At 41.6% G+C, this 12,328-nt stretch overlaps 1 protein-coding gene across 1 annotated transcript; it reads right to left on the reverse strand.

The window, feature by feature from the left end:
• Positions 1-410: 410 nt before the first annotated feature.
• On the reverse strand, positions 411-11,947 carry katnal2 (katanin p60 subunit A-like 2; the record flags this gene model as incomplete). The annotated part of the gene is made up of 16 exons (XM_084053621.1): positions 411-666; positions 1,460-1,562; positions 2,310-2,472; positions 3,493-3,603; positions 3,793-3,884; positions 4,326-4,444; positions 4,594-4,657; positions 5,529-5,627; positions 6,377-6,454; positions 7,137-7,208; positions 7,334-7,408; positions 8,309-8,432; positions 9,130-9,163; positions 9,248-9,414; positions 10,016-10,086; positions 11,894-11,947. 16 exons carry the CDS (start codon positions 11,945-11,947, stop codon positions 524-526), a joined length of 1,569 nt encoding a protein of 522 aa, XP_083909747.1. The 3' UTR covers positions 411-523.
• Between the last annotated feature and the right edge of the window lie 381 nt (positions 11,948-12,328).

Below are 12,328 nucleotides of genomic sequence, written 5' to 3' on the forward strand. Positions count from 1 at the left end.
AATAGGCTCTGTCATGATTAATTGACCACATATATGAAGTTAAACAACTAAATTCTATCCAAACGATATCTTAATAGTAAATTCCGTGCCTCAAAAAAGAAGTTTGAGACCGTTTTAAGAACGAAACTAAGAAGTGAAGGCACTCGGACAACAACAATGGCTGCCGTTCGTCTTTTGTCGGCGGCACTCAGGCTGCACTCGGCTTCATTCGGGCTCACTCGAACTCGCCACCTGATTGGCCAACTGTCGCTGTCAATCACAGAACGATGAGCGACGACGCTGATAGGCTCGTCAGTTCGGCGTATAGAGCGAATATTGTAGAAAGGCGGATCAGCCCAGACTCACTCCTGAAATCAAATGGAAATGAGATTTCCGGAGGGAGGGTTTACCAGGCTACCTGGATAGGGGGCTCTGGCCCAAAAACACTGAGCTCAGTAGTCACCTGGAATAGGTGTGCATCCAGCAAATATGCTCTCTCTATAGTTCATGCTTCATTGATGGCAGCAAAAAAAATATGTGTGTGTCAGACAGATTCGTATTCTTTCTCCCAGGCAGCGTATCTCTCTGTCAGGTTTCTGGCCGAGGGTTTGGTGTGGGTGATCACTTCCTGGAAGTCAGCCGTTGCCACGGTTTCCAGCTGAATGACAGGCATGTCCACTCCCCCCGCTGAGGGAAAAAAAACAGCTTTGTTTAAATATGATCAGTAATGATCGCCTTTAACCCATTAAGACCTGGAACGCATCTGTGTCATTTTAAGATATCTTTGGCTATTGAAAAATAGCAGATATACTAGCTCATAGCGCGGCACCGAGTGTCGCGCTATGAGCTTGTAGATCTGCTATTTTAGAAAAATCTTGAAAACGTGTGCAAATCTTTGAATATATGTCTTTTTAAAGCGAACATTTTTAATTCAAATATTTGCTTCTGTGTGGGTCCCTGAAACAAAATATTTTGAGATGGGGGTCCGCAGCCAAATACATATCATGTTGGGGGTCCTTGACATGAAAACGTCCGAGAACCACTGTATATAGCAAACCACTGTATATAGCAAAAAAAAAACGTTTTTTCAAAGAACAGTTAGGATTTAGAAGACATTTGTAGAATCGGCCTCAGGTCTAAAGGCCTTTGCAGACGGAAAAAACGGACAATATCATTTTTTTAAATGACCTCATGCACACCGGCTCCGAATTTACCGTGCGGCGATGCGATGCGGTGATGCGTTTTTTTTTTCAATCGAACCCAGTTCGATTCGTGCGTCTTTTCGCATGCGGTAAAAAAACTGATTGACTAATCACACCCTGTCTGCAAAAGGCCTTTAATGGGTTAAGCCCTCCTGGTCCTGAAAGTCTCCACTACACTTTCCCTCTCCATTCAGTGCATGTGTGTGTGTGTGAGTGTGAGTGTGAGTGTGAGTGTGAGTGTGAGTGTGAGTGTGAGTGTGTGTGTGTGTGTCCCCTACCCTCCTGATGTGACTCCAGGGCGTTAAAGATCTTGCGAACTGGTCTCATGGCAGCTTCCTTACACACCAGTCTGATGTCAGAGCCAGAATACCCTTCAGTCCCCTGAAACACACATATAAAACACATTTGGATCACTGTGTCAGTGTGATTTCACTTGTGCCAAAAGCCAAGACGGAAAACCCGAATCAGAAGCCAGGTAACCCATTGAGACCTGAAGCCGATTCTACATGTCTCCTAAATCTCAACAGTTTTCTGAAAAACGGATGTTTCTATATCAGTGGTGTTCAATCTTTTTCATGTCAAGGACCCCCAAAATGATATGTATTTGGCCGCGGACCCCCATCAAAATATTTTGCTCCAGGGACCCCCCAGAAGCAAAGATTTGAGTTAAAAATGTTCGCTTTAAAACAATATATATTCAAAGATTTGCACACATTTTCACGATTTTTCAAAAATAGCAGATCTACAAGCTCGTAGCGCGGCACTCGGTGCCGCGCTATGAGCTTGTAGATCTGCTATTTTTGAATAGCCCAAAGTTTAAAATAATGCTTTTTGGCTCAAATCTAAAAATGACACAGTTCCAGGTCTTAAGTAAATTCATGGAACCTTTTGTGATATGACAAATTATCGTTCATTTTGGTATTTTTGGCATTATTGATCGTACATCATATAGAGGGTAAAATTATCGTAAAAATACGATAATTATCGTACATCTGTCAACACTGGTCAGCATGCTCATTTGCCCTTTTCGACCACCTTTCCCACCCCTTTGGAAAATGTTAACATTTAAAAAAGGTAAAAGTCAACATTTCCCATTTTGACACATGTAGTGTGGCATGTATAACAGACCTTTGCCAGAGCTTCATAGTCCAGTTGCGTCCGTAGCTCCACCCCTCCTGTGCAGCTGAGGGGAGGCAGCCAATGAGAAATCATAGCTTGGCGGGCGGGCTCTGAGGGTAGACCAACCAGAATCCGTTTCTCCAGTCTCCTCAGCATGGCATGATCCAACTCCCTGAACAGACATAGCACACCTACCGTTTGTCTGTATGTCTCTCCTATGTCTCTTTCCTAGTGTCTGTCTCTTATGTCTCTTTCTTACTGTCTCTTTGACAGATGCCTGTTGAGGACAAATACTGTACGGCTGTCTCCAGGACCGCCTCGAAAACGAGATCGTGAATCTCAAGGGGTTACTCCTAATAAAGAATTTCAATATACAACTGTTGATACATTCATATATTCACTGTTGATAGACTGTACATATCCATTAATATATTCACTGTCGATAGGTTATACATTGTATACATGTGCATCACTATATTCATTGTTGATAGACTGTAGCCTACTGTACATATGTTAATTAACCCATTGAGACCTGAAGCCGATTCTACATGTCTCCTAAATCTCAACAGTATTCTGAAAAACGGATGTTTCTATCCACCTGTTTCCTAGGCTTGTGTTTTCCACTTCCTGTCGGATTTCATTGGATATCATTAGTCATCTGACCGGTTTAATTGGATTTCATTGGATCAAAAGACAGGAAGTGGAACACAGTGAAAAGCCTAGGAAACAGGTGGATATCAGTGGTGCTCAATCTTTTTCATGTCAAGGACCCCCAAAATGATATGAATTTGGCCGTGGACCCCCATCAAAATATTTGGTTCCAGGGACCCCCCAGAAGCAAAGATTTGAGTTAAAAACTTTACGCTTTAAAAATATATATATATATTCAAAGATTTGCTCACATTTTCACGATTTTTCAAAAATAGCAGATCTACAAGCTCATAGCGCGGCACTCGGTGCCGCGCTATGAGCTTGTATATCTACTATTTTTGAATAGCCCAAAGTGTAAAATAATGCTTTTTAGCTCAAATCTAAAAATGACACAGTTCCAGGTCTTAATGGGTTAATAATATGTTAATTGCTGATGGAGTGAGTGTGCGTGTGCGTGTGCGTGTGCGTGTGCGTGTGCGTGTAAGTGCGTGTAAGTGCGTGTAAGTGTGTGCGTGCGTGCGTGTGTGTGCGTGTGTGTTACCATGGTAGGTTGGAGGCAGCCAGTACAAACACCAGGTCATCTGATCTGGACAGTCCGTCCATCTGAACCAAAAGCTCTGTCTTCATCCTACGACTGCCCTCATGTTCCCCTCTGGAAACCACACACAAGGCCCACACACACACAACACATTAGACTGTATATGCACACACACAATTCAGTGCAAACAATATTTAAAAAAAAAAAACACATTTTGATTTGATTGTTTTCTTTTCTAATGTTATCTCATCCTATCACCCCCCACGCCCCTTCTCCCCATTCCTCGTATATTATCCTACTCACCCCATACCACTGCCTCTCTGTCCCATAACGGACTCCAGTTCATCCAAGAAGATGGTGGAGGGGGCATGGTACCTGGCCAGCTCAAACAACACCTGCGTGCACACACGCACGCACGCACGCACGCACGCACACACACACACACACACACACACACACACACACACACACACACACACACACACACACACACACACACACACACACACACACACACACACACACACACACACACACACACACACACACACACACACACACACACACACACAGTTAAGGTTTATCTTATGAACACTTTTTTTGTCTTACAGATCATAATGCTACAGTAGTCTTCTTTAAGAAGACATTGTAATGTATGATGTATCTGTCATCACAAATCCTTCTAGTTCTGTGATATATTGTGAACATGTACATGTCTCAAACTGGGGGAATATATTTGTACGTTTTTGCGAAGTAATTGAAGGAGTTTGTGGGCAAACAGTATTATAGCCATGAAGCATTCTAGTCAAACATTGACAGCCCTGATGATAACCTACCCTGACAAGTTTTTCTGAGTCTCCTCTCCATTTACTGACGATGGTGGAGGCTGAGATGTTGAAGAACGTTGTGTTGCATTCTGTTGCGACTGCCTTCGCCAGCAGAGTTTTACCTGTTCCTGTGTTATGGACGCACAATGCTACGTCAGTGTGATGTGCCACATGTGTGGTGTGATGTGAAGATATAACGGTAGTTGAAGATTTATTAAGGCTTTCTAATCTAACATACAGCAACAAGAAATGTTGACTGACAGCTGTGGTGGCTTACCTGGAGGACCATACAGCAGCAAACCTTTCCATGGAGACAGGATACCCGTAAATAACTGTGGGTACTGGAGAAAGAGAATGATATGTGTGAGCAGTGGTGGAAAAAGTACTCACATGTTTTAAAAGTATGAATACTGCAATGAAATACTCTGTTACAAGTAAAAGTCCTGTATTCAAAATTTTGATATCCCATTTCCCATGTTTCAAAATATATAAAAAATCTTTGAAAATAGCAGATCTAAAAGCTCACAACGCGTCGCAAAGCAACACGTTGTGAGTTTGTAGATCGGCTATTTTCAGATGGTCATGGCTGAAGTTGTTAACGTATGTTTCACAAAGTAACTAAAGTTTTAAAATAATTGTAGTGGAGTAAAAGTACAATATTTGCCTCTGAGATGTAGTGGAGTAGAAGTAAAAGAATTGGACATTGGATATACTCAAGTAAAGTACAAAGACCTCAAAATTATACTTAAGTACAGTACTTGAGTACATGTACTTAGTTACTTTCCACCACTGAGTGTGAGAAAGGGGTAAGGGGTGTGCATATGCTTATGTGTGTGCGCGCACGCGTTAGCATATTCAATCTTCATATATCAGAATCAGAATCAGGTTTATTGTCACATCACAGGTTTACAAGGTAAAAAAGTGGGTGAAATTCGTTTTTGTACAACAATAATAATCCGCAAGTAGCTCCATGAAGGAGAGCAACAAAAAGTAATCTTTAGCATTTTGACTAAAGCTTTTGCCACAAAGAGTACATTTAAAGCCCTTTCTCCTGTGTGTATCAACATGTGTTTCTTAAGATTAGCATTTTGACTAAAGCTTTGTCACAAACTGTACACCTGAAGGTTTAGACTTAATGTCAGCCTAACAGAACAGTGTGTCTGTCCCTTTATGCCTATTGAAGGATTCTGGATTATATACACCACACCTCACCTTAATGGGATAGACCACGGCTTCTTTGACTAGTCGCTTGGCATCCTCCAGACCTATGATGTCTTTCCAGTGCACGTTGGGGTTGTGCAAATAAATGTCCTATGGGAGAGACACACGGGTTTGAATAAATGGCTGTCTTAGAAATCCACATAAGACAAGGAACTGGATGGGACACATACATGTGAATAAATAAAGGAAAAAGAAAGACATAACAGTAATGTGTTTACAGCTGGGTAATTTATAATTTGTGTAAATTGGTGAACTTTGGAATGAAACCCTAAGATAACATGGAAAAATAGATCAGTAAAAGAAAAACAAAAGCTTGCACATCCACTATAAAAACCCAGGTGCAGGACAAACTGATGAAAGGCAGGTAAAAATAAATAGTAAAAACTCTGCACACTGGAAAAGTCACTTGCTCCCAGTCAGTTTATTAACGTCAGAAGGACGAAGACCCCTATGCAGGTCGAAACGTTAATAAACTGACTTGGAGAAAGTCACCTTTTCAGTGTAAGAATAGATACTTGGCCTTCATTAAGGGAGCCTAGTTTACCTACATAACATTGCCCTCTAGTGGAGAGAAATCATCAAGCAATCTACTCTCACAACCAACCCCAGCTATTATCACAGCATAACTGACAAAGTACATACAGGACTACTGACTCTACATGGACATACAGGACCACTGACATCAAGTGACATGCAAGATTACTAACACATTACGTGTGTGTGTGTGTGTGTGTGTGTGTGTGTGTGTGTGTGTGTGTGTGTGTGTGTGTGTGTGTGTGTGTGTGTGTGTGTGTGTGTGTGTGTGTGTGTGTGTGTGTGTGTGTGTGTGTGTGTGTTACCCTGCTAATGACGGTGGCCAGTTCTCTCATTTCACTGTTCATACCAGAGAATGCACTGAGGGGCTTCAACAGGCGCTCCTGTAAAAACATACAAAGTCAATTCAAACCAAAAGCACAATATCATGAAAAGAAAAACTAGAAAAATGTGCTCCTCAGAGCACAGGTAAAAAACAAAAAAGCAACATTGTGGAAAACTTGTCAGGTGGAAATGGGTGGTTTATTTGGGGAGTTGCGTAATAATCTATGGAATCCAAGGGAAAATACGTCTTGACCATGACGTCACATGACCATAGAGATAATGTGTAGCGATTTGTGTGAGGTTTGAACTTTTTTTTGTGCAAAAATCTGGCACCTGGTGGCGCTTTAACAGACAGAGTGAAAGATTTGGGTTAGAGGTTCTTCCTTGGCCTCCAGGGAGTATGCACAGACGGACGGACGGACATACACACAGACATACACACGGACGGAGAGGGGCGAAAACATAGTCTCTGGCATTCGGCCATTCCGCCTGGCGGATACAATAAGTATCAGAATCAACCAATCAGAATCGAGAATTTCTCTTGCCACGGTATAAATTACCCTGACAAAAGATTGTGCACATAATGTGCAAGGCAACAGTTTAGACTGATAAAGAAAATCACTGTGCATTGTAGGCTGAGTGGCAGTTTGGTAGTTTGGTATGTGGTGCAACTCTCTGGGACACACACACGCAGGCAAGCAGTCGCACACACAGGAACTTCTCATGCACACGTGTACTAACCATATGTTCAGTTTCAATAACAGATCCTCTGGTGGCTTCATTGATCATACCTTTGTAATCTATCAGCTGACCCTACAACAATAACAACAAGTTAATTTTGTGTAAGTATAGTAATAAAATGGGAGGGGTGTCCATCCCAAAACATAACAAAATGTAATACAAATTACTGTACATGTGATTATCATTGTAAAATGTACCTTCTTGTTCCTGTTGATGGACGATACATTGAGACCAAACTCTGAAGACTCCGGAAGACAGGAGAAATCACTCTCCTGTTTAACACACACACACACACACACACACACACACACACACACACACACACACACACACACACACACACACACACACACACACACACACACACACACACACACACACACACACACACACACACACACACACACACGACAGAAGATGAGAGAAAGAGAGGGATCATGTTGGTTTCAGATGAAATTCATAGAACATGAATAAATGTCTGTGCCATTTCTTTCCCCTAAGTGCACACTATGAGAGATGTAGAACTTTTTAAATGATATCTGATCTGATCATAGACTGTAAAATATAGGTTACATCTTGTGTAAATGTAACCAAAAAAAGCCTGGGTGGATAACTAAGGACAACTTTATTGTTGGCTCAATCAGTTGGTGCATCACCCACAAAACCACAACATCTATAACCTGACACCGTCAAATGGAAGAAGCTTGCGACACACATTTGTTTCACAGCCTACTTCCATCTGAGACTCCGTAAGCAGAATCGATGACAGAGAGGTTTTTCTTTTTTTCAAGCTACTAGGCAGGTGATTGGATGATCCCGCCCCTAGCAGCCGCTGATTGGTTCGAATACGCAGCGTTGCGGGCAGCTTTACTCCCTGCGCGATCCCAGACCTCCTTCCTGAAATCAAATGCAAATGAGATTTCCGGAGGGAGGGGGGTTTACCAGGCTACAACATCTAGGCTCTAGCCCCAATTTGAGTCCATTATTACATGCCACCTCTCCTCCCTGCGCACATTCTCATAACACTCTTCATGGATAATACTACTGACCTAAAAAAGTAGAAACAACGAACAAAAACAGCTTGTCATAATCTTCCACAGCAGTGGGGGCTCAACGAGATAAGATTACATACAGTAAGACATATAACTTTAAGATGAGGTAACATTATTTACAGTGGCAGCTTTGCTAACATCCTTGACTGTCACTTTGGGTTCTGTCCTCCTGGCCCCAACCCCAGCCTGCGGACTGTGGACGGGGATTATCCTGGGGAGGGGCTTCACAATGGTGCATGGTGTCCTGAGGGACGGCATGATGGAAACAAAATGATATGAGAGAAATTAAAATAGACCTGAAGGAGGACAGCTGAGGGACACGGACAGGTAGGGACAATGGTAGGGACAGACAGGACGAAAGAGAGACAGGTAGGAACAGTCAAATGGATAGATAGAATGATCAACATGACAAACGGGGAGAAAGACTCTACTGTACCCAGACAGGTAATGATATCATACCCACAATCAGGTTTCAGGTATCAGGTATATACTAAATCTTAAATGATGGTCAGCATGGAAGAATAAACAAATAATGAACTGGCCACCAGGGAGAGTTACCAATAAAGGAATATATTGGTGCTTTGTTTAATAAGCCTAGAGGGATCTCATATCAAATAAATCTGAATAAATTGTCCTTATTTTTGCTCTATACTTAAACTGCACATCAGTTTTCCTTAATTCTTTTTTCATGGGTTAATCTTTCATTTCTATTCTTTCTTACGATAACTTATAGTCTTAGTGGTTGATAATCGTGTTTCCTAGAAATGTTGCCGTACATGATTTTAAGGGAGCTCAATTCATTGTGGACAGAAGTTGTTCATCTTGTCCTTCATCTTTACCCATGTTGGATGTGCACAATATTCTACTTCTACTACATACATTCAGACAGGCACACACAGCCACATGGAGACAAACAGAGGCGAGGGCGGACAGGCAGTTACCTCTTTTTGCCACTTCTCACAAGCCTAGCCTCAGCTGCAAAATGAATGAAAAACAAACCAGTGAGTCTCTTAAATGTCTTGTATGTGACCGTTAATAATTGACGGATAATAAACGTACCTGGTTCTGTGGCTTTCCTGGTGAGTTTGAGTTTCTTGTTGAACTTGATGTAGTAGTAGGTCTCGTACTCCATCAGTACTGTCTCTAGGTCAACATTATCACAGACCTCAAACCTCTTGAGACCAATGTTAGTCTCGTGGTCCAATGCTAAGGCTGCATCCATGTATCTGGTGACACACACACACACACACACACACACACACACACACACACACACACACACACACACACACACACACACACACACACACACACACACACAAATCACCAGTGTTCATTTATCCATTTAAAGACTCTTATTTCACAGGTGGGGTGTGGCGAATAAATGAAACAACAAAGACATCTCCGGTGACAGTATTTTGCATCAAAACTATTCACTGTAGTTGATGCCTCTTTAATACAGGTTGATGCCTTTATTCAGCTGGGAAAAAACGATCTTGTTCCGAATAAAAATGGTGTTGCTTTGTGCATAATGTTAACGTTCTGCGTGAATATACTGTACTCGTGAATATACTCGTTTCAGGCGAATAAATCAAATGAGAAAAAAAAAGAAAGATGCAAATACAAATGCATTTGTACACACGTTCGGAGCTAAATTAACACTATAGATATAGAGATGACTAGAGATGACTATAGATATAGAGATGACTAGAGATAACTACAAAGATGACTATAGATATGACTATATATCTATGTACACACACACACACACACACACACACACACACGCACACGCACACGCACACGCACAGAGAAAGAGAGACTGACCCTTGCTCAATTAGATGGTGGTATATGAGAATCAGGAGGTTTCTTTTCCTGGTTTCTGTCCTCAGTTCGTCCTGTTGGACAGGAACACACAGAGACATACGGTCTCATAATGATAGAAGACAGCAGTACTGGAGGGCCTGGTATGGTAGAAAACCAGCACTACTAGAGAGATCCAGGTAGGGTAGATCAGTAGTTCTCAACCTGGGTCCCCACATGATTTTGGGGGGTCCCCAGAGGGTCCCCAGATGACAGTGAAGTGAAAATGTAAGGACTTTTAAGACCATTTTAATACCCCCCCCCCCCCCCCAAAAAAAAGACCATCCCTGCATCAAAGGTAACCAAAGAACTATACCAGGGGTCTTCAACGTTTTCAGGCCAAGGACCCCCTAGCTGAGAGAGAGATGAAGCAGGGACCCCCTCTATATTGTATAAAATTGGGCTTCAGATTATAGTTTTTTTTTTTTACTTAGCCTGTTATTTCTTCCCTCTACATCTATAACTCTTTGCCAAAAATAGCCGATCTACAAGCTCTCAACGCCTCGATCTGTGAGGCGTTGAGAGCTTGTAGATCTGCTATTTTTTGGATAAAGTTCTGCTCAGAAAAGGGATGCTAGGGTTCAAGTGGTTAAGGTAAAAAAAAAATCACATCACACAAAGATTTGGCGGACCCCATGTAGTAACTCTGAGGACCCCCTAGGGGTCCCGGACCCCCTGATGAAGACCCCTGAACTATACTATGAAAACTTGTGAAATGGGACCTTCTGCACAATGACTACTTTCTACTTTTGGTATTTTAAGTACATTTTGATACCAATACGTTTGTACTTTTACTCAATTAAATTTAGAATTCCGGACTTTTATTTGTAACAAAGTATTTCTACATTCCAGCATTGACACTTTTACTGAAGTAAAAAAAATGTAGTACTTTTTCCACCACTGCTTAGACTCCCATAAAACAGTTGATAGCCCAGAGAGGTATAATATAATATTGAGACAGCAGACAGACAGCCACATTACTTTAACCACTGAACCACATCCGGGGTATAGTTACCATGGCAACCACAGGACGCTGTCGCTTTGACTGAGGCAGACTAACCAAACTGGTTAAAGAATCAATGAAAAATACATCTTTATTTTAACTGTCATAAAAGTATGTAAATACTTGCATAGACTTCCATTAAAGATAGAGACTAATAAGGAGATTGTACCTGGACTGTACGTGAAAGCCACACATAGCTATATCACACGACGGTCGTCTGTCACGGCCGTCATGGATGAACTTCAACCTGGTGTTTGCTATTTCTCCATTTTTGACCCGTACATCTACATAAACGTTCACATTTCAAATATAAAGTGCTTAACCCATGGCCACAGATGTTAACATTCTGTTCGGGTTCTCAGAAATACCCGTATCTTCCGTATTGGTCAATAAAAAGCCTTTTAATACGATCGGTGGCTATTTTCTCATAGACTTAACCTATCAGAGTGCAGTACACCTCCCAGCCGACAGGGTCACGTAGTTGAAAGCTGATGGAGGAACTACGGAAAAATGGCCACCAATCGGATTAAATGCTTTTTATTGAACAATACCAAAGACACAGGTACTTCTGCAAGCCCGAACAGAATTGTAACATCCGTGGCCATAGGGTAAGCACTTTATGTTTGAAATCTGAACGTTTAGGTAGATGTACGGTCTGTAAATTAAGAAAGTGCAAACACCAGGTTGAAGTGCAGCCATAACGCTCGTGACGGACGAGCGTCGTGTGATCCATGGCTACGATCTATCGCTACATCACACAAAGAACCGTCAAAAACAAGGACGTCGACAATAAAAGTAGTATTTTCCATAGAGAGAACTGAGAAGTTAAAGAGACTCACCGCTTCTCGTGCTTGGTTTGCAGTTTTAATTGACTGATATGAAAGATCCATCATGATTACTGGAACGTGGAAACTACAAACAAGTGCGTGACGCGTAGTTTAGGAGGCTTCGATGTTACACGGAAGGAGGTGACCTGTTGAATTAGGCGACTCAAGATGGGCCAACAGTTCTGGAATTTCAGTTAGATGCAGTGGAGGAAAGTAAGTAAATTTAACTCCAGTCTGTACTTAAGTACAATTTTGAGCTACTTTTACTTTACTGAAGTAGTAAAATTCAAACAAAATAAAATAAAATCTCATATTACAGAGTATTAGTTCTAATGTTACTCACCAAATGTTATTAATTGTGATAAATGTATGTTTAATGCTTAACATCTTGAAATGAATGTGTGTCCCTGAGTTGACTGTCCCCCCTGTTAGATTGATGCAAATCCA

Source organism: Gymnoscopelus microlampas, assembly GCF_963454915.1.
Source record: "Gymnoscopelus microlampas genome assembly, chromosome: 1".
NCBI lineage: Eukaryota > Metazoa > Chordata > Actinopteri > Myctophiformes > Myctophidae > Gymnoscopelus > Gymnoscopelus microlampas.